This window comes from Peromyscus maniculatus, chromosome 10 (genome assembly GCF_049852395.1).
Source record: "Peromyscus maniculatus bairdii isolate BWxNUB_F1_BW_parent chromosome 10, HU_Pman_BW_mat_3.1, whole genome shotgun sequence".
In the NCBI taxonomy this organism is placed as follows: Eukaryota; Metazoa; Chordata; class Mammalia; order Rodentia; family Cricetidae; genus Peromyscus; species Peromyscus maniculatus.
Window position 1 is genome coordinate 90479637 of NC_134861.1, and position 23138 is coordinate 90502774.

Consider the following 23138-nt stretch of genomic DNA (forward strand, 5'->3'; position numbering starts at 1 on the left):
AAATCACTGTACTTCTATACCCCAGTCACAGTTTTGGAAAGCTAGGCTGTCACCTAGAAGATTCTGAGTTAAGCTTCAGATGCATAGAACAACAACAACAACACAAAATCAAAGAACTAATCCAGAGAGGTCTTTATAGGCACATCCCTAAGCACAATAAAAATCTATCAAAAATATACACCACTGACCTGTTTACAGGGAGTCAATTATTCCTCCCTCCCCTTGAATTTTAAATTTTACATCATATTGTTATTTACCCTGAACTTAGCCATAAAACTTAACCATTTTTCACGTGGTAATTTTTCCCTAAAAATCAAAACTAAATAATCTACTAAAATCCTGCAATGATTTAATCTCCATTTTATTCTGCATTTACATTTGGGATGTCCACTAGATGTAACTGAACCAACTTATATGTCTTCTCTAAAAACTCCATTAGTTCTTGTAAAAGTAAAGCCAATAAATCCCACCCTGCCTGTCTCAGGAACATGATCTTTAAAGAGAAATTTAAAATGCCAGAACCAAATGGTGGCAGTGAGATACTTCTCCCTTTTATAAATGCCTAAAGATTAAAGGAAAAGATTTTGCTTAGAGATATATATTCACTTGCAGTTTAGGGTGATGTTTACCAAATATCATAAATACTTAATAGCAACTGTTCCTAGTGCTTCTAGCAAAAGGCAGTAAAACGAAACATAAACCTCCCCAGCAAGAGCCAAGAACTCGACTCCAAATTTCATTCCTCGCCTTCCCCGCCAGACCCCGCTCAAGAGAGCCCAGAGTCTAACAGTCACCAGGGAAGACGCTGCTGAATCCCAAACAGAAATATTATGTGCTCCAGGGAAACTATTAATCATTGAAATGGGAAGAACAACTGCCATCAAACCTTCAGCCGCTGGATCAAGTTGCCTGACTAATCCACAAGCAGGCGTGGAGGAAGCAGTCATCCTGCATTCCAATCAAATTTTTTATTTTACATTTCTCCTATAAAGCTTGGGGAAACTCTCAAGGTATAAGGTGGTTAACTCCATGCTGAAAGGGTGGAGATGTCGGAGACAGTTTGTGAAAATCTTAAACTAGAAATCACCAGCCCAGGATTGCAGAGCACACGTGGAAAACAGTGTCAAGTCTCATGGACAAAGACATCTGGGTCTTTGGAATTACCTCATGTTGGCAGCAACAAACAAAGCTCACGCTCCTTTTGCTACACACTGCCCACCTGCTCCACATGGGAAAATTGCTCTTACAGCTTGAAAAGCATGTGAAGTTATCGGCCTTCCGGACCTCAGAGGCATACTCACAGAATTGATGATCCCTTTAAGAGCTTGGAATCCACCTTTGACAGGGAAGACTTGGTCCTTGGAATCAGCAATTTTTTCCAGCTTAAAATGAAGATGAAGGCGTAATGGGTGACCGAGACACACAACCCTTTATAAACTTGCACTCTTCTGAAAAATTACTGCCTATGACTCATTCACTCTGTGATACAGTAAATTGTTTTAATGATCAAATACATATATATATGTATATATATATACATATACACATACATAAAACAGTGTTATATAACTATAAAAATACAATTAAAATTCAAGGCCAAGAACTAATGGTAAGGATACCACTTTCCCTCCAAATATACTACCATGAAATGAACTAAAAAAAGGTCACTGGCTACAAAATCAGAGCAACATAGAGATGGTCTAATTACTGTTAATGGCAGGAGATTCTGGAATTTTAGCCATTACTCACACAAAAATTTAAATGTAAAGTGATTTGTGAGAAAACTTCATGCAATAGACTTATATGGAAAAAAGTCTTAAAGATTTCTAAACAGACTCTTCAAATTCCTGCAGATAAGAACTCTAGACATAACTACCATCATAGTCTTACCAACTAAGGTAAAGGGATGTTACACAGCATTAATCTAAACATTTATCTTCTTTTAAGACCCACACCAAATAAATACTCAAGAAATTTCTTTTGAGTTTCATTTCCCATAACAAGACCTATGAACATTCTGACATTTTAGGAGAGCTCAAAACATACATCATTTTATAAAAAAATCTTTGTAAGTCACAACAGAAAAGCTCCTTTAACTATCTTTAAGGCCAGTTAGTGAGTTGCAGTTTACAGATCTGGTGTAACTCACCTGAGCTTGTTCAAAATCGAGGACTCCAACACAATAAACACTAGCACCAAGTGACCTGGACTTCTTTGCCTGTGAAGAAACAGAAATAGGAAAGGGAGGGGAGAGGGGAGAGAGACTCAGATAAGCTATACGTGCACGCACAGCTGACTGAAACACTGCGTGTGTAGACGGCTCCTGCTCAGCACTCACCTCATTTTCCGCATATGACGGCACCAAGCCATCCAGCTTACCATCCGTCAAGGCAATTATGATACTGGAGGTTTTCAAGCCTCCTGCATTTTGAATTTGTTCATTTGCCTGAAAATGAAGAATAATGATTAACATTTTTTGTTTCTTTTTTTTTGTTTTGTTTTGTTTTTGTTGTTGTTGTTGTTTGTTTTTGTTTTTCATGATAGAGTTTCTCTGTGAAGCTCTGGCTGCCCTGGAACTCTCTCTGTAGACCAGGCTGGCCTTGAATTCACAGAGATCCTCCCGCCCCTGCCTCCCAAGTGCTGAGATTAAAGGCAAGCAACACCACCACCCGGCCTAATTTTAACTATTAACCGGCATGGTCTATAAAGCTGAGTTTGTAGGTCTGACAAAATAAAGATATTAAGGACTATAAAATAATACATACACATCTATATATACTAGTTGATAAATCTAGGTATTTGTGTTAGCATTTTTATTTGAAATATGTGGGTATTTATATAAAAGATATATAGACATACATAAATGTGTGTGTGTGTGTGTGTGTGTATCATTGGGTTTCTATGATATAGATTTTGATACCTATGATGATTAATCTGAATATAATCCCAGAGGGAAAGAGAAGATTTGTTAAAAGACAAAATATACACAAACTTCACCTTTCAACACTCACCACTGGTGTTTTCTACCAGTCATGTCTAGGATGACTAAACCATTGGAAAAATAGACATAAGTATGTAAAGGTACTTTCCTTATATAATAAGCAGCCACTCTGTCATAGTTACAAATATAAAATAACTTACAAGCTTTAGTCCTTCATGGATATATGTCTCTCCAACTGGTTTGACAGCTTTTAAATCCTCCAGTCCTCTACCAATTTTGTATCTGGAGGGAAAAAAAAGGAGATTGATCAAAGGCCGAAGACCATAATAAAGACTTTCTGAATAACTTAAGTCCTCACTAGTAAGAAAAGAAGGAAGGATGTGGGCTTTGAAGGCATATCACTTCTTATACTTTCTACCATGTTAATAGACGTGATGAATTTTAACCGTGCAATGGTAAGGCACTAAATATGTCATAGAATCAAAGTATATCATATATATTTTGAGCCATGAACAGATTACCTTTGATCATACTTGCTTTATCAAGTGCTAAGAAGTCCAGTATGCTTCCTTTCATACAAAGGCAAAAATGAAGTGCCTAAACCTCCCTGAAAATGTTCTGGATGCTCTCACCCCACCTTCCTAAAAGGGAGCATTGCCTTGCCGTCTCACAAACTCTTAAATTCTTACAGACTAATGTTAACCCTTGCACACGGAAAGCGACCCTTTCTGCTTCAGTCTTCTCAAGTCTTAAGTCTCGGGGCTTCACTTTTGGAGGAACTATTCACACATTCAGACTCCAGCATATTCTCTTGATTTTAGTAGGAACTTAGTACAAATTTGATGAATGAATGAATGAATGAATGAATGAATGAATGAATGAATGAATGAATGGGTAAATGGATGAATGGATGGGTGGGTGGATAAATGGGTAAATAAATGAATGGATGGACAAGAGGTCAATGAACTCTTGTTAGAGAAAATGTGAATAAGAAAGACAAAAAAAGCAAAGAAGCATCTTTTTCTTCTTTTCTCCTCCTCCTCCTAAGCCATGGTCTCACTATGTAGCCCTAGCTGGCCTAGAATTTGTTGTGTAGACTATGATAGCCCCAAACTTCCTTTCAAATGTCCTTTGAAAAAGAAAAGAAAACTAAGAATCCTGAGGCAAAATAATGTTACAAAAGCAGTCCAAAATAAAATCAAATTTTGAGGGTTTTCCTTTTGTTTTATGTTTGGTGGGTTTGTTTGTTATGCAGTCTAGGGTGGTCTTGAGCTCCTTACCCTTCTGTCTTAATTTCCTGGTTACTGGAATCACAAATGTGAGTCAACCACACCTAGCTTAAGTATTAATTTTAATGGTACAGAAAATATCTTCATAAAATATTTTTTCAACTCTTAGTTTTCAATAAAGCAAAAAAATTCATTTTAAATGTAAATCTGGAACTATCAACAGAATTAATGTCCTTTAAAGAAACAATGAATAATGTTCACACTACTGCAGATAACATACAAAGGAGTTGGGTTATAAAAATAGTATCATCTTAATATTAAAAAGCATTCTGAAGTTTTACAAAGAATTTCATGTGTACATTATATGTATGTGTTGTGTGTGTAATGTGGTGGTAACACATAAAATTAATAAGAAATATACTAAAATATTTCAATGAGCCATGCACCATGTTTCACACATTTTAAAAATAACTTATTATTGGTGATATTTTAATAGCATTATGAATTTTTTTCATAGATATCCAATCTCCATTTCATGACTCTTCTAGAAAACACAGCACAAGTTTCAAGGTATAAATAAACCTAACTGCATTTCCTGTTTCAATAGATTCTTCCAAATGAGGCCACCTGTCTTTTGCAATGCTTGGTTTAAAGATCTACCAACTTGTAGCCTTTCACCAAACTCTCAGCTTCTATTCATATCTATATTCAGATTTTATTATGATAAAACATAGTTCCTTGTAACATTTTACTTACTCAATTAATTTAATTGAAACTGTTCACTTCTCAGCGAGACTAGAGGTTTGCACTAGATGCTTATGTCTTCTATTGCTGATGTAGTCTCCTGCTCTGAACCTGCTCCTTACTATAAGGCATCTTGCAAAAATAAATGCTCAATAAAACTTTCAATCTTCCATAGGAAATAATCATAGTTCCACAGATGACAGAGTAAATACCATAATGTATAAGCTTGTTTTTGTATAAATATTTATGTTTGAGATCTATGGAAACAACTTGAAACTGATTTTATCTGAATGCAGATAAATATCAAATACTTGGTATTTCCTCGAAATGAGTGGCAGTGTGTCCTCAAGCATTAATGCTTGCTGTCAAATAGGAGAGAGACAACTGATGTGCAAGCTTACACAAACAGAATCCGTGTGGTAAAAATAGCCCTCCCATTGGCTCAGACCCACTCACTACGGCATGTGAGAGCCAGGAACATGAGCAAGGCTGAGTAGAAGGAACCCACCAGTGTGGGACTCACAGTCTTTTCCAGGCACGGCTAGTCCACTTAGGGGGACAGAGAACACATCAAGGTTTTCTATCCCTAAGTGTGCCTACCACACACATGCCCCTCCAGACTATGTGTGGTCCATCGTTTTTGTGTTACAAAGACATACAGGGAAAGTCCTTGCCCAGAGCCAGCGACATGGGCACGCAGGGGGCAGGTGTGGGCCACTTATGACAGGAAGTATCCAAGCTCTTCTTAGTCAATGTCAGTTTAGGGAAACTGGAAGCCAGACCGAGACAGGGCAGATTTCAAGGGGCTTCCAAGAAGCAAAAGTTCTAAGTTTCTCAGTCAACAAATGAGAAGTGGATGATGCTGCAGATTAAGGACAGACGGTCTTGTACACATCACATGGTGCTGTGACAGAGGACTCTAAAGGAATGTGAGTAGAAATGAGAAGAAAAGGAAGGGTGAGGAACGGTGGGTCTGCTAAGAGATGTTCAGATTCGTGTCATCTTGAAAGCCCGGTTTCACAGGGCTTGACTTTAACAACGTGTCTTCAGCTACAAGGAAGGGTAATATTGAAACCGCATCAGTGTTTGTTTGAAGCTGTTGCCAAGGATACCGCTATCAAGTAAAACCCCCAGGAAGCCCCACAGTTGAAGGCTGTTGTCACCTTTTAGTACTTGCTAAGCACTTCCTCCTTTCTGCCTTTTACAATATGCCAACTTTTTAAAATTCCAAATATCTATTTCTCTTTTTTTCACTTATTGAAAATAGATTCTTTTCTCATATATGTATGTGTGTGTATGTATGTATGTGTGTATATATATATGTGTGTGTGTGTGTGTGTGTGTGTGTGTGTGTGTGTGTAGCTTGATCACAGTTTCCCCTCCCTCTATTCCCCCCAGTTCCTCTCTGCCTCCTCTCTTCCAGATTCACTTTTTCTGTCTCTCATTAGAAAAGAATAGCTTTTAGGAGTTCTTCCTATGTCAACTTTTTATTTTGCCCCAACTGCCAAGAAGCCCACAAAAAATGTCTTAGTCACAAAATTCTGTTAAGTTCCTATAGCTAGCCACTTGTTTAATCTTCTTTTCTAAGATCTTACCTACTTTTTCATATTTTATTAATGTTATTATATCCTAAGGAGCCTCGAGGATGTTTTGGAAAGAAGTAGGATTAAAATAAATAGAACTGTTTATTAAACATCTTTTTTTTTTCAATTGAGAACCAGGGAACAAAGCCCCATTATCAACCAGAGAAAGACAGAGGGGAAAAGACAAAGAGGAGAGAGAGGAAGGAGGGAAACGGGACAGAGGGAGAAACTAGACACTGATTCGTATGATAAACCCTGAGGTCCAGCAGTGTCACTTATATGTCTCTGCTGAGGACGATGGGAAGGGGAAAGGGAGGGGAAGGGTAGGGGAAGGAAGGATGGGAGGGGAAAGATGTCTGTCTCAGCATATTTAATTAAGAACCCTTGCCTCACCTAATTAAAACTGCCCATGTTCTTGGAGCGCTCCTCCCCCTACCAAGTCTACCAGTCAGTTCTCCTGAAGGGTTCTGGACTAAACAGGACAATTTCTTAACTGGTAACTAGAGTTTTTGTAATGCCATGGATCAAAGTGGCCACAACTGATACGAACATAAATTAATTTCAAAATTGAAAGCCCGGTTTCACAGGGCTTGACTTTAACAATGTGTCTTCAGCTACAAGGAAGGGTAATATTGAACCCGCATCAGTGTTTGTTGTTTCCTTGTTTCCTCATCTACAAAACATTTGCTTCATGGAACCTTTATGAGAGGTAATAAATAAGTGCGTAGCGGTACAGTCACAGCTCCCGTCAATACCAGCCATTTCTCTGTTAGCGTAATTCTGTTCATCTAGTTACTCTCTTCCTGATTCCAAGCAGAGCTCTCATGACAAAGGATCAAAAGAGGAAAGAGAGGCAAAAGAGGAAGTAGAGACAAAAGAGGAAGTAAAAGAAAAAAGAGAACAGTTATATCATCAAAGCTTTGGTGAGGAGAAGGCACCAGATAAGAACTATGACTAATTCACAGGTACCACAACAGCAAATTCAACCAACTGCAGATAGGGTTATTTCTTTCACTTGTGTTTTGAGACATGGTCTCATATCTCAACCTCACATCAAACTCATGATCCTCCTGCCTTAGCCTCCAGGTACATTAGATCACAGTGTTCACCACCATGCCCAGTTCTCAGAGTAGAAAGATGATCTATCTCATATCTATATTCCATTTTTCTTTTTGCTTTCTAGGGGTGAAGATATCTTTAGGGAATCTTGAAAGGAAAATTTTTGAGTTAATTGTCAAGTCCTATATCATTTGTCCAGTCTCTGCATAATAGGAAATGTCAGGGCTTGTCACAAGTCCTTGTTCGAGTAGTCTGTCAGGCTGGATCCTCTCAGCTAGTCATCTCGAAATTGTCCTGAGTAGTTTGTAGTCCAAAGCCAATCTTTCCTTGGTGTTAATCAGCTTAATGGCTTTACCATAGTCCTTGCAGAATCATCTTTGTGGAGTCCCATCTTCTTTATGAAGATTCCAAAGTCGCTGTTAGGCGTGGTCATGGTTCCCTGCAGTTTTTTTTTTTTTTTTTTTTTTTTTTTTTGTGGTTTAGAGCAATCACAGTCTCATAAATGTCTGTCTCTTGGAACCATGAACATTCTTCCCTAGAAGAGAATATCTTCACAGCAATTTCTCCCCACCATTTGTCTTGCCAAACTTTTCCAAACTGACCTTTGCATTTTGCCAATGCTTTCTTGTAACACAATGGTCCTGGCAATTCTCTGAACCAGCAGCAGTAAACCTTTTGTTCCAGCTAGTGGCATCACTGCAGTCACCAACATGATGAGAAGCAACCAGCAACTCGGAGCAGCAGCTTTTGCCTCCATGGTCCCACCACTGTTTGTGGTTCAGTCCGGGCCGAAGCTTCTCCCAAGCCTCCTAGGCCGGCCTCAAACTTGGGATCCTCCTGCCTCTGCCTCCTTCAGTAAATCCAACCAATGTGCTACCGCAACTGGCAACGTGTAGCTTGGGCCTGAGCTGGGGCCCACAAGGCTACATGCAAGCAGCTTTTTCATGAATTCGTACCACAAACGTTGGGCACCAACCATGAGCCTTTAATCCTAGTACCAACCATAGAGACCTGGAGGTCTGTATAGACAGGTGTCTGTCAAACTCAGCAAGACAAATGCTTCGTGTTCTCTCTCATCTGCAGTTCCTAGTCCAAAATCTTCATTAGTGAGTACAAAACATGGAGTAAATACACAAACTAGGAAATTATAAAGAGACAACTGGGTGGCTTGGGAGAGGAATAGCAGGATACAGATAATATGAAGCAGAAAACAGAATAAGTGGGCGATGGGAGGTCAATACAGGAGAGGGAAGACAAAGGACAAATAACACCAAGGTTATTTCACCTCAAGGAATCATATTATCTTATATTCATCTGAAATTATATATAACATATATATAATATATATGTTATATATAATATATATATATATAGAGTCTGAAAGGAAGTTGTCATTTGGGCTGACAATACTCCTCACAAGAACCATAGACTAACAGAAACCCAGAAACCCAATAGCAGACACCAGAAACCTCCTTTTGTGATTCCCAAAACAATACAGATTATTGATGCAGCCTTTGGCTGCCCCTCAGGGGTTAAAGGTAGACACCTGTTGATGGAGACCCCATACACTTGGGACACAGGAGCTGGGAATTACCTGAAAGCTTCTTTCCTGCAGTCTATCTTTTATGTTTCTAGAAAATACTATGCAAGCTGCCTCAGAAGGGAAGCAATTTAACAGTCCTACCCAGCTGCAATACCTATGAACCACACAATTACCAGCATGGCAAGATATAACAATGCAAAAAAAACGGTCCTCAAATGTTGAATGCAACCAACAGCTGTCTAACTAGGCTTAGGCCCTCTCAAGAGCAGGTAACTCATGCCTGGTATTGGAAATCTAGCCATCTTCCAGGAACTAGTAAGGAAACAGACCTTAGAAAAGAATCTACTGCCACCACTTTGCTAGACCAGCATAATGCCTAACTACATTCTAAAACTTACCTTTACACCCATCGGAAAGTATGGCTCTCACCCCTCGTCAAAGAAGCTACTCTTCACAGAAAGCAGAGAGCATCACAGAAAACCACAAACAGACGCAATGCAAAGACCAACAGATTGTGGAGAGCATAGCCCAAAGGATACATCTCTGTCATAGCTCCCCTGCACCCATGGCTCAGAGAATGTTGAGGAAGAAGCTGTGGAAAGATTCTAAGAGCCATAATACTAAGAAGTCTGATGTGAAACCGTCTCTCCTAGAAACAACTGCATAAACAAGACTGGAACTGTAGCAATATCAATGGACATGTTAATGTGGAAGCAGGAAATTTTGTGGTGTCCCACCCCTGGACTACAGGCGACTAATGACTGGTGGGAGATGGAAAATTAGCATCTCCCAAGGATGATCTCAGTTAAGAGTGGTCAGCCTTGAAACTATATACACACAAACAACAAAAATGGATTCAGTAGGATATATATATATATATATATATATATATATATATATATTTGTGCTTGAGTACATGTAAAAATAATCAAAGAAAAAGAAACTATCAACTTGAATGGAGGACATAGCTGGGAGGGGCTAGAGGGAGGAAGTGGGAAGCGAAGTGTTGCTGTTGCCTAAGCCTTGCTTGGTATGCTTTTTTGTGAATCAGTCAATAATTAAAAGAAGAAATGACATCAAAGGGTCAGATTTCAGGGCTGAGAGACAGCTCAGTTCTATACCGTGCTGGCCATGAATACATGAGGGTCATAATCCAGTTCCCAGGACTCACCTAACAAGCTGGCCCATGAGTAGGCAGAGACAGGTAGATCCCTGGGGCTGGTGGACCAGCCAGCCTAGCCTAAATGGTGAGCCCCAAGGTCCTCATGAGAAACTTTGTCTCTATAGAGTAAGGTGAATGGTCACTTTGAGGGATGACATTGGCGGTTGTCCTCTGCCCTCCATACATGTGCATAAGCACATGAATGCGTTCATACTCATGTGCATGCAAGAAGTGTCAGATACATCATCAGCACCCCTTTCCATTCCTTAAGTGAGGCCCAGTCCCAATCCTTAGAAATATCTTTTTGGTTCTTAGATGTTCCTGCCAATGTTTTGGTTCTGTTTTCTGAGTCATTCTTCCTTGTTCATAAGAATTAGTTCACATGTTAAATTCCTTCATGCCCATGGAAAGTCAAGGGCCCAAAGGTTTGTTCACTTTGAAAACTCTGTCTTTCAATCCATGGTGAAAATTTGTGATCCCTGTATATCGAATAATGATCCACTCTGCTGGACAAAGGTCATAAGCAAAAAATTTTCTCACAAGAGAATCCTAACTACTTTAGATTATACATAGGGTGAAACATAAGCCCAGGATGCTTATGATGCCACCATTTACCTAAAAGTATACGCAGCACACCTTTTAGATTCTTGTAAGTCCTGTTGTTTAGAGGACAGCATCTATAAGACCCTCATCTCAAATCTTTCAGAAACCTTGACACATTGTCTTTGTTTTGCATTCTCTGGTTTGAACTCAGATGCCACACTTTACAGGCAGCATGCTAGGTCTGATGACTAACCCAAGATCTTAAACTTGGCAAGCACTTTGTCAAGAGACACTAGGGGATAAAAGAGAGTTCTATTTTTAAAACTATCAATCTCAACTATACACTTTGACTAAACACGGCTTGAAAGGGGGAAAGTTACTTTTTCAACACGGCTCCATCCTCTCTCTTGTCAACACAGGTAGCTGAGAGAAGCTGACTGATGAAGCTGCCTGATGTCTTCAGCAAGCTTGCTACAAGCCTCTTACACAACATCCAGGCGTGAGTGTTGTTTGCACACCCTTTTGTTTTCAACATTCTACGGAACTTCCCACAACGGCTAGCCAGGCCAACCTGTGCATGTGGCCTTCAGCAACAAAGTATGTGCTGCCCTTCCGGTCACTGCTGTTCATCTTCCCAAGGACTTTCTACTGGTTCTACTCTTCATGGGAAGGCCGGGCTTCACTCCAGCACAGCAGTCTCTGGGTCATCACAGTTTTATACAGTCAATGTTTTTCCAAGACCATGACAGGGGGAGCTTCCATGGCTTGTTAAGTCATGGGCCTGGAACTGGAGCTGACAGCATTTCATACTCATGTCTGCTGCATGCTGTGGTCAGCCAGCCCCAGTACCGGAATGGATTTTAAAAAAACGTGAACATGTGGGTGTTTCTATCATCTTAGAACATGGTAGGCTCTCACTATAATTTATATAAAATCTTGCCTATTGCTTACTTAAAATATTATTCTAAGGCCTATGTTTGTGGTACAGAATCTAAACCAATAAATACAAGGAGTGGTCCTGAATCTGAAAATGTCTGCTCACCAAGTCCCCTGTCACTCTGACTTTAATGGGAGGGTCCCCCAATTTAGTCTGCATTTTCTAGTCCTCCAGCCTTGAAGTTCATCCCTGCTGCATTTTTTTCATTGAACTACTGCAAGTGGCTCCTGCATTTTACCCCTTCTGTATGTTCAGGTTTGTCCCCCAAACATGAATAAAAGCGTACCTAATTCTCTAAGACAAGTTTACAAAGCAAAGTAACTGTGAGTACACCCATCATCAGACCCTAGCAGCCGCCATGACCAGACGCGCCCAGAGGGCAAGTCTGTGGCCAAAGCAGACTTTTCTAAACTGATTTCCCTAATAGAGTCTTTTTTACAAAGAAAACCAAGCCATGTATGGTCACTTTATCTCTGGTTTGTAATAACAGAGTAATGTAGAAGAGGATGACTTTTCCAAACTCTGACAGATTCATTTGAAAATTATACAAATGAACCACTGGCAGCCTGAGTCAGCACAGCACACTGAAGTGTTCATGCTTTGGTGTCACGCCAGGGTGAGTGTGCCTGCTGGCCTGAGCCTCTGTGAGCCGGACCACTTGGAAATCTTTGACCTTCTATTAGTAACCAGGCACAGGATGAAGCTGGAATAACCTTCAACTCCAGTTTCACCTTAGCCCTCCTCACTAACCACTAAAGCATAAAAAAAAATGAAAACATGTAGGGGAAGGAAAGATACATAATTATTGACAGGGGATAGAAACAAAGAGAAAAAAGCAAAGAGTCACAAACATTTCAGTGCGCCCAGTGTATGCTAAATCCTTAACCAGACTTTCTCAGGAACAGCGCTTAGTCACTTCATCATTGCTTTATCGTGGGGATGGTCAGATCTTCCTGTGTAGCTATGGGCTTGGGCTGAAGAAGTTAAGAAAGCACCCAGTGTCACCCAGATACTATGGAGCTCCTATACTTGACCCAAGGTCAGATCTTCCAACCAAATGTGTTCTTCATCTCAATGATTCTTTTCAATCCCTCAATCCCATTCTGATTCCAAGTCTGCAACCCATGGCTGCAGAAGTAAGGTTTCTTTAATTCAAGCATTTTTAAAAGCTTTTCTACAAACATATTCCTGTTGAATACATGAAGATCGAAACTATGATGACTCTCCTTACATTCAATCTGCCTACAACAATACCTTTAAAAGTTTATTGTTTATCATAGGAGCTCCATAGTATCCAGGTGACACTGGGTGTTACTTAACTTCTTGATCCCAAGCCCATAGCTACACAGGAAGATGTATTTTTGAACACATACAATACATTAAAGAATTCTGTTTTATTTTTCTTTTACAAAAAATTCATGTTACATTCTGCAACTTGATTTTTCATATACTAAATCTTATACACAGTTTATATCAGTATTTTGATTTACTCAATTGTAATGACTGTATAATATTTTAACCTATGTATATATGGTAACTTAAAATATCAATTGATGAGCATATAATTTGGATATAGTTTCTCATCATTACAAATAATTATTTAGTGTCCAATTTTGTACCTATATCTGTCTTTGCTGGGCCACTGCAAAAAGTGGAATTTTTTATTTGATACTTTTTACTTTTAGAGATGTTGACGATTCTTTTCTGCAAAAGTGATGTGCTAATTTGAGTTACCAACTGTATGTCAAGAACAACTTCCCCACAAGTAAATATTTAATTCTGTTTTTAAGCAATTAGAAGAAACTCATTGAAACAATTAAAATGCATCTATTGTATAAACTTAATTAAATGACCTCTATCATCTCTACAAGTTCTCATAGGGAGTATTTTTCCTAAGTCATCTTGTGCTCAAAATCTAAAGATCACTTGGAATACACAAGACTTTCCTAACTTGAGGCAAATATAGATATTGAAAAGGAAGGTGAGAATATTTACAACTGCCATGTAAGAATAGGAATGGGAAATGTAGCAGATACAAGTCAGTATTTACATTACATTAGTAGAATTTATAATGCTGGCATAACTAGAATGCACTTTATTATAGTGGCTCTAAGCCATTAACTAAGGCTCTGGCATCAGAAGAATTCAGTCACTAAACAAGGATTTGTTGAGCTTCTGCCATGTACCAGGCTCTGTTCTAGGGTTGGGTTCGATCTACGAGTGAATGAGACCAATCAGGGCCCCATACTTTCATACATTCTAGGCTCAGGGAGATACAAATTAATTAATTAAATATCTTAAAAATAACAGTGTTTTTGGAGAAACCAGGGAAGGGGAAGGATACCTTAGACTTGGAGGCAAAGCCAAACTTCTCTGAAGTTATACATGAGATGAGCTTTTGTTTGCTTGGTTGTTGTGAGGTTTTGCTCATTCATGTATTCCCGTTTTCTGATCCTAAGCTCAAACCCAGGATCATACTCATGAATGCTTTACCACGAAGTTACAACCCCAGCCCAGGAAAGAAAGACAAGAACAAGACCTCAGAGAAGAACTGGGTCAGAGAAGGAGGACAGGGTCTAATGTGCAAATACACTTGGCTTGTTCATGGGATGAGAAGACCATGGCATGCAAGGGGACAACTGGAGGGGGCGGGGGTGTGCAAGCGGTTGAGAGAACACCGGGAGACATCTATTTCTATTCTGGGTCATTAGACTGTTTTAGACAGAATGACATAATGTATCCAAACATTAAAGAACCATGTGGATAACACACTGCTTGGCACTTACTACTGTGTGTCCTTAGACCAGATAGATGGCCCGTCTTAAAGTACAGGTAGTTACAACACCTGTAACTTAGAGTCAACAGAGGCTATGCAAAGAAAGAACATTAAGGACTACCTGGCATATAATAATTGTTCAGCAAATGTTCTAATCTAAATCATTATCACAGAATTAAATAATGTTAAACAGAATTGGATAAAAATCACTCTTCCCAGTGTGTAGCCAGTTATATAAAATAATAACATAATACCAGTTATGTGAAATAGTAACTAGTAATATCTTCAGACTCCATTGTGATTCCATATTCTGAGAGGCTGCATATTTACATACTGAATATTGCCCCTCCCCTGACCCTCTAATATAATTCTTGGTTATTTACGTATACAATCATGTCTTCTCTCTCTCTCTCTCTCTCTCTCTCTCTCTCTCTCTCTCTCTCCTCCCATTTTCTTCTCTCCCTCTCTTCCCCCACCCCCACACATACATTAGACCACTATCTTTGTGGACTCCAAATCCCACATATATAACAGCAGGCAGGAAGGTAAGTAAGTGGATCAATGGCCTAGCAGGTGTAAGGAAAACAAAAGTCATAGGAACAAGAGAAAATTAAGTGTGCTTCGGATTAAGGTATTAAATGTAATTTAAAAAAATTAAGCAATGAGTATATAAAATGTATAACTGGAAACTCTGCCATGATTTTGGGACACTGGACATCATGCTAAAATCGTAACAGAAGACATTGCCATGGTGTCAGTACTCACTGCCTTCCCATCTTGCTTCATCTGTTTAGCAACTACCGAGAAACATGAAAGAACTACTTCTTGTATTTGCCAAAGTACTGAAAACTATAAGTCATACAACCAAAATTGTGAAACTCTCTGTACTTGTCTTTTCCTTAACTATTGCCTTTCAAATCATGTGCTTAGATCTATTGTGTGTGCGCGCACACACACACACACACACACACACACACACACACACATACCCTTGGGAAACTTTGTAAGCAGTGAGGATTCCAGGTTCTAGGTTTTAATACTAAGATCCACGTGGGACTAGGAAACAGTTGCCCACTGACCTTCCATCTCAACAAGCAAACTGTTGCTCTAAATTTAAAATTGTGGAGTGATCCTATATCCAAAGACAGAGAACCATAGAAAGTTGATATCAATTCAATTATTAGAACTAGTAAAGTGGCAACTTAGAAGAAAGTAGCCCCTTTTATTGGATATTGCTCTGTGACATATCGTTGTGCCTATGGTCTTATTTGGATCTTCGCAATAACTCTAAGAAAACATGGCCGACTATAATCTGTGTTCTATACACGGAAAAACTGACACTGAGTAACGGATCTGCCTCGTTTTGTGTGTGTGCACATGTTGTGGAAGCCAGGGGACAACCATGGATGTCACGCCTCAGAAGCAAGCCACTGTTGTGGTGGTATTGTGTTCCCCAAAATATTGTGTACTTTAATAAACTTATCTGGGGTCAGAGAACAGAAAAGCCACTAGTTAGGCAGTCAGTGATAGCACACGCCTTTAATGCTAGCATTCCAGGGGCAGAAATCCATCTGGGATCTCTGTGAGTTCAAGACCACATTGGAAACAGCCAGGCATGGTGACTCACACCTTTAATCCCAGAAAGCGAGCCTTTAATCCCAGAGAGGGGTGGTAGAAAGCAGAAAGGTATATTAGGCGTGAGGACCAGAAACTAGAAGCATTTGACCGGTTAAGCATTTGACCGGTTAAGCATTTGACCGGTTAAGCTTTCAGGCTTTGAAGCAGCACAGTTCAGCTGGGATTCATTCTGGATGAGAACTCAGAGGCTTCCAACCTGAAGAGACAGGACCAGCTGAGGAATTGGCAAGGTGAGATAGCTGTGGCTTGTTCTGTCTCTCTGATCTTCCAGTGTTCACCCCAATACCTGGCTCGGGTTATTTTTTTTTTTTTTTTTTTTTTTTTTTTTTTTTTTTTTTTTTTTTTTTGGTTTTTCGAGACAGGGTTTCTCTGTGTAGCTTTGCGCCTTTCCTGGGACTCACTTGGTAGCCCAGGCTGGCCTCGAACTCACAGAGATCCGCCTGGCTCTGCCTCCCAAGTGCTGGGATTAAAGGCGTGCGCCACCACCGCCCGGCTTCGGGTTATTATTTTATTAATAAGAACTTTCAAGATTCCTGCTACACACTGTTTTTCTTTTCATTTTTGTTTTGAGACAGGATCTCTGATTGGTCAGAAGCTTGCTGATCAGGCTAGGCTTGCCTCTGTCCAGGAAGCCCAGAGACTCCCCCGCCTCGGCCTGCCCCGCACCCGCTGGTACTGAAGTGTGACCACCATAGCCAGCATTTTTACACAGTATCTAGGGATTGAACTTGGGTCCTTAAGCTTGCACACATGCACTTCGCTGATGGAGCCATCTATCTCCCCAGCTCCAAAGCTCTTATCTCATGAATGCTAACAGATTGGATCCTTTCTCATATTCTTTGCCTTCAGTTCTTGCAACTATCTTAAAGGTAGGAGTTACTTTTGTCCTCACATTACCATCATCATGTAGGTGAGAAAAACTGAGTCATAAGGAGCTTAGTATTAAGCAACTTCTCTTTGGTCACTCAACCAGTAAATTGGAAGGACAGAATCCAACGTCAAGTAGACTCAGCGCAGTGACTCTGAAGTGTGTCGTAATGTTGCCTCTTGAGAGTCTCTTCTCCTAGCTATTCTAGTCCCTCCTGCATTGGATTTAACCCCTCAACAAAGGACATATCTTGAGCTTAGATAAAAGATTTAAATCCCCTCCACACATGTCTAAACATTATCAAGTTGGGCGACCGGTGACTACATTTCATCTTCGGAGTGATGGAGGACCCATATGCAAAGTGCCTAGCAGAAACCCTGGCACAATGTGTGTAGCTGTCAGTTACTGAGTCTTCAGCATGCCTGGCACTGTGCTAAGTGTATATATATATATATGAATGTCATAAATATTAAAACTGTGTGCTTCTTCCTTGACATGCCAGATCCAAACCCGACTCTTTGAAAATTAAACTGGTCAGTAGAGACATCTCCTTTTCATAAAACTAGAATCTTTGTACCAATGAGTTATAAGGAACTGTAACTGCTAAGAACCATATCTACATATTAACTTACAGAGGCAAAGTACAAATGGGAAGACTGAAGTCCTGGGCTGGACTCACAACCTAGAGAGAAGTTTCCTCTCCAGGAAGAGGAAAATGTAACACAAGAGTTACATGTAACCACACACACATCATAATACATATATAATTTTCCAGACCAAGTCAATGAACTGTAAACAAGTTATCCAATTATTTTTCAAAAATCTACACATCCTTCAAGTCAAAGCACAGTATCTCCCTTGTAAGTCAGGAAGATATGACTCCAAAATGATGCCCCTCATTCATTAATTCACCAAAGAATTAATTCACAAGAATCCACTAAACAAGATCTTACAGCCTTCATGTTAGATGAAATGAAACAAAACTAAAGAATAACATCCCATTTCTGACTGTAGAATTCATTGTCTAGTAGCAAAAATAGACCCCGGAAAAGCAGCCATAATCTAGATATGTGAAGGACTACTTCCAAAGAGGCCACGATATGATCAAACAGCATAAAAACAGCCAAAAGAAAGTCTACGACACTAGACAGGGAAGCCACTCCTTTCCAAAGCACTGAGGGGTAGCAGTGTGTGTGTGTGTGTGTGTGTGTGTGTGTGTGTGTGTGTGTGTGTGTGTGTGTGTGTGTTTATAAAGTTAAATACGTTCGGCATCACTGAACTTCAGAGAAGGACTGGAAATGTGGAATATCTGCTGAACCTGATAAATTACCCAAATACATCCATCTCTCCTCCTCCTTTGAATTCCTCTTTGACCCACACGCTGCATCTCCCTAAGACAAACGTACAGCTGCTCACAGTAACAGAGGGGGAAGGTGGGAAATAGCGAATACACAACTAAGGAAGGGACCTGGGCTCTATTCTGCAACCAATATAAATGATATTGATTTTCAGATGATCTATTCCACATTACTCCACTGCTTTGCCCTTCTATTACTGTAGAGCACTGAATTGTCTGTGCACTTGCTTGATCCCACTGAGAGGCCTGAATCACCACATGGCAATATCAATCATGCCTTTATGATTCATCCCTACTAAAAGCCTACATTGAAATGATAATGCACTAACCTGTCTCCAGTTAATGGCAAAATAATGGTTGCTTGAGAAGAAAACACAATGAAGGACAATCTCATTTCAGGGCTGCAAAACAAGGAAAGAGGCAGTTAAAACATTTTTAAAAGAAATATTGGTACAATACAGAGGCAGAGCCAGGGAGTCTGGTTTAAAGTGATTCTCACTGAACAGTCCCCCCACACACACCAGCCCGCTTCCCTTAAATGGAACTCTCTAAGTAGATCCACTGACTCTGCTCAGCCTTGCTGTCTGAACTGCATTTCTTTTTACGAAGCTGGTGCTTCTCAGCTCTCAGAAACGCTCCCCCATGACCTACTGGGGTTTACATCTAGAAAGAGAATAACTAGAACGATTCTAGGCGGCTGCAAAATTCTTTCTGAGAAAAAAAAAGTTCCTTCCTTGGATCTTCTATGTCATCTCTTTGCAGTAGGCCACACCCTTCGGGTAATAGATAGGAACTACTTAGGGCGGAAGAGGAGCCAGTTTGACTCAATGGCCAGAGTCATGATAAAAGTTCAAACAAACTTCACCCTAAAGCAAGAATACTTAAAGCATTAAGAAACCACTGTTTTATTTGGCACATTCAACTTTCCAATCTATCTTCTAGGCTTCAGGCACTTATGTCACACAATCATTCCTGTTTCGAGAAAAGTGTATGCAAATACAGCTCAGGCCTGAAACTTGAGACATAAAACTATGATACAAGCCCGCCGAAGGTCATACTTGGAGCATTGTGCTTGCCTTTTATTCATTTCCTACAACATAAAATGAGTAGCTGATTAACTAAACTTGAGCCAGAGAACAGTATATGCTATAGACATCCAACTTGCAAGCCAGATTCGATGAAGAAGCTTCCTTTTCTTCAGATGTTACACTGAAAAGATCCACCGCTCCTGACTAACACTGTATGACACTCCCAGCACGTTCTAGGACGGAGTTGAAAATTTATAAACAACTGCCTATTCTACTTTGACGATTACAGATACGGGGGTCTTGTTTATTTTCTTTCCTAGACTGTTTTACCTCAGAGCCTGTCCAGGAGCCAGAGTGTTCTCTTTGGCTCCTGACTCAGGAGACTGGTGATTGAACACGGACAGGCATACATTTTTATAGGAATAGCTTTACTGCTTGCCAATACCCGAAAGCAGGGATTGCCTAGGCCTCTACAGATTGTTTGAAGTTACTTGCAACATGACTTTCAAAATGTTTTGATCATCCAAGCCTGTTTTACAGAAAACATTTGGGCTAACAAGACTGAAGGAGGCAATATTTAATGACACGGTTCCTATTCGTGTCCTTCCCATTATCCTGATAAACTTGCACTTGTTCCTGACATTTTTTTTTCCTTCCAAAAAAACAAGGAGGGGGAGCCACAAAGACATGGTTTCCAAGGGTTATTTTTAAATAGGAGATGCCACTAATTCCTAGTTACTTCTAAATAAGAGACTAAGCTGGATTTCCTAGCAGCCATGCTTTTTATAGGCGAGGAAAACAGTGTTTGCTAGTGAAGCCTCCTGCATATATAGAACAGTTAAATTTTAAACCAGCCGCACACCCACACATTGTGTAAACACAACTCGTTTCTTTAAACACACACACACACACACACACACACACACACACACACACACACACACGTGCTTTTTCTGCTAGTGGGTTATTAACACATGTTCATTTAAAGTTTTCCAACACTTTTTTTTCCTTTTCAATGTGGACGTTTACAGTGCTAAAGTGTGTGGAATTGAAAATATAGCATGGATACTATTAGCATAAAATTTATTTTTTTAATGTGATAAATTATGAGAAAGCATAACTCAAACTCAAAACAGATGAAAATTGGAAAAGGAAAAGACATTAAGAGTTGCATTTGAAGATGTTTCCCCACTGCCTGGGCCAAGTTTCTGGGAGCCAGATGAAATGAACCTTCAAGGGACAGCTGAAAGATTCCACGGAACAACATGTGGACAAGGGCCACCTTGAGACACTTAAAATTCGACATTTCGGGAAAGGTTTTCCCTACAAAGGGTTTCAGAACGGGGAAAGCCGGCCCTGCGGTTAGTTTCCTCTCTAATGCCAAGAAGAGTAAAGTGGGAGACGTACCTCACAAATCGTTCTGTAAGCTGGTGGACAAAATTATAGATTTCAATCCAGTTATTTGCCACACTCCCAGACCTGAAAAAATGAAGATAAACTGATCAGAAAAACAAAACAGGGGACTGAACTGCAAACATTTCTTCAATCCCATAAGGCTGGGGGCGGGGTCCTGGCCCCCAAAGTGAAGTATGCGGCTTCACCTTAGGAGCTGAAACTTTAGCGTCTGGACTGCATTGAGGAAGCCAGGAAGACCACACTCCTCTGGGGGCAGCTCGCTTGCAAATTGTTTAGTGTGAGACCAGGCTTTTCAAAATAAAAACACAAGCCCTCATTTCTCAGGAAATGCAAACCACATTGGGTATATTAAGCCTTTTTTCCTGGCTCTCATGAAAGGGCTGTGATCAGGGGGAAATCGGGCAAACTTTAGAGAGCCTAAAGGGGTGTGGATGATAAAGGGACCCAAGGAGCCAAAGAAGTTCCTGGGGTGAGACATGCTGCAGGTGGCCGCACACTCAGATCCCAAGAGACCCCAAGACTAAATCAAGCAGTGGATGCTCACCTCTGGAGAGCCAAGTCGACCCTGGTTCCCACCACCCCGCTCCAGCCAAAGTGCTTGCTTGCTTTTTGAAAGGAAGCAGCAACAGGGCACTCTAGCGAGGGTTCCCACTGCCCTTCCCCAGAACCCAAACACATCTCAACTCCAGTCCCAGCTGACCCAATGTTGCCCTCACAGGAGACCTTGACCCCTTTCACTCACTTGTCCAGGACGAAGTAAAGATCGAAGGCTTTTTTGCAAGACGGCTGCTCCTGGGCGCGCAGCAACGACCCCGGACCGCCCACAGCCAGCAGCCACAGGCCAGGCAACAGCCAGCACCCAGGGCTGCGCGCCCGGGACCGACCCGCCACCATCCTGGGGCCGGGGCCCGGCGGTTCCCTCTGGCTCACAGCCCCTTAGGCTCCGGGCTCCGGCAGAGCAGAGATGCGAAGAGGCGGAGTCACCAGGGACTCACCCGGGGGTCCGAGGCTGAGAGGGGCTGGGAAGCCCGCTCCAAGCTCAGCGCCACCCGACAGCTGCCACCGAGAACGAGAGGGAGGGAGGTCCTGGGAGGACAAAGGGAGTCTCTGCGGCCGTCACAGCTGCCACCGGAACTCTGGACAAATCCCAGTAGGCGCGCGGTGCAGTCCTCCCCCTCCAGATTCCGGACAGTTGCTGCAGACAATAAGGCCCGAGGCGACAGCTCGCTGGATAAGTTCCTCCTGGCCTCCGGTCGAGTCTCTAGCGCCTACCAGGGACTGGAGAGCTGACGTCCAGCTGCCTTGGTGAGCTGCGGGACAGGCGCCGGGGGACCCCACGATCGCCCCGGGAACTCAGCCGAGTCCTCCTCTTCCGCCTCCCCTCCTCGGACCGCCCAACTCCTCGCGGCACTTTACAACTTTCTTCCCAGCACCAGGCACCGGCACCGGCACCGCACCGCGGGGCGATCCTCTGCAGCAGCCGGGGATGCTGAGCACCCGGGGGGAGCGGCAGGACGCGGGACACCCCGGGTCAGGGTGCGCGGGCGGCTGTGCTCGCGTGAGGCTGTGCGAGCCCGAGGGCGGGGCGCCGGGAGGAAGCCCGCGGAGCCTCACAAGCACACTTGTGGGTTCGTTCTGAGCAGCGGATGACTAACGCCTGCCAGATTTCAGAAGAGAGAGAGAGAGGAGTTCGGAGAAACAAATGTCCTCTAGAAACTAAACATACCCAGCTCTCCCGCAAGCCTGGCCCGGGCGGGTTTCCACAGCTGTGCTGGAACAGCCCTCCTCCACATACGGTTTAGAGACTCAAGACCAGCTGTCTCCTGAGAAGTGATGGCCTTCTGCCTCATCCATCCACACCTTTCATCCATCACACACCGGCGACGTAGTGACGCAGGCCTTAGTGTTTAAGAAAGGGGACTTCCTCTTTTCTTTTCTTTCCGTTATAAACTTTTTTTTTTCATTTCTTATTAATTCTTTGAGGATTTCATGCGATGTGTTTTTGATCAATTCACCCCCAACACCTCCCTCTAACTCCTCTTAGCTGGACCCTTACCTCCCTACATGCGTCCCTCAACTTTAACACACACACACACATACACACACATACACGCACACACACGCACACACACACACACACACACACACACACACACACACACACACACACGCGCGCGCGCCTTTTTAAACAGTAACCCATAGACTCCAATTTGAGCTGTCCTTATACTCCTGGGTGTGGGGCCATCCACAAGAGTAGGTTTGACCTCCAAGAACTACATTCTTAAAACTCCAACCCCTAGAAGCCATTGACTGT

The 23138-nt window shown here is 41.6% G+C and overlaps 1 protein-coding gene across 1 annotated transcript in view; it reads right to left on the bottom strand.

Moving 5' to 3' along the window:
• The window catches only part of Antxr2 (ANTXR cell adhesion molecule 2), a 128031-nt gene extending 105122 nt beyond the window's left edge, over positions 1-22909 (bottom strand). The window contains exons 1-7 of the mRNA XM_006975364.4: positions 21567-22909; positions 20816-20887; positions 18710-18781; positions 3142-3223; positions 2339-2446; positions 2150-2218; positions 1302-1382 (exon numbers count right to left, since the gene is read on the bottom strand). Of these exons, the coding sequence (XP_006975426.1) occupies positions 1302-1382; positions 2150-2218; positions 2339-2446; positions 3142-3223; positions 18710-18781; positions 20816-20887; positions 21567-21718 (636 nt within the window). The 5' untranslated portion in view covers positions 21719-22909. The remainder of the gene's footprint in view (positions 1-1301; positions 1383-2149; positions 2219-2338; positions 2447-3141; positions 3224-18709; positions 18782-20815; positions 20888-21566) is intronic.
• Positions 22910-23138: the final 229 nt, after the last annotated feature.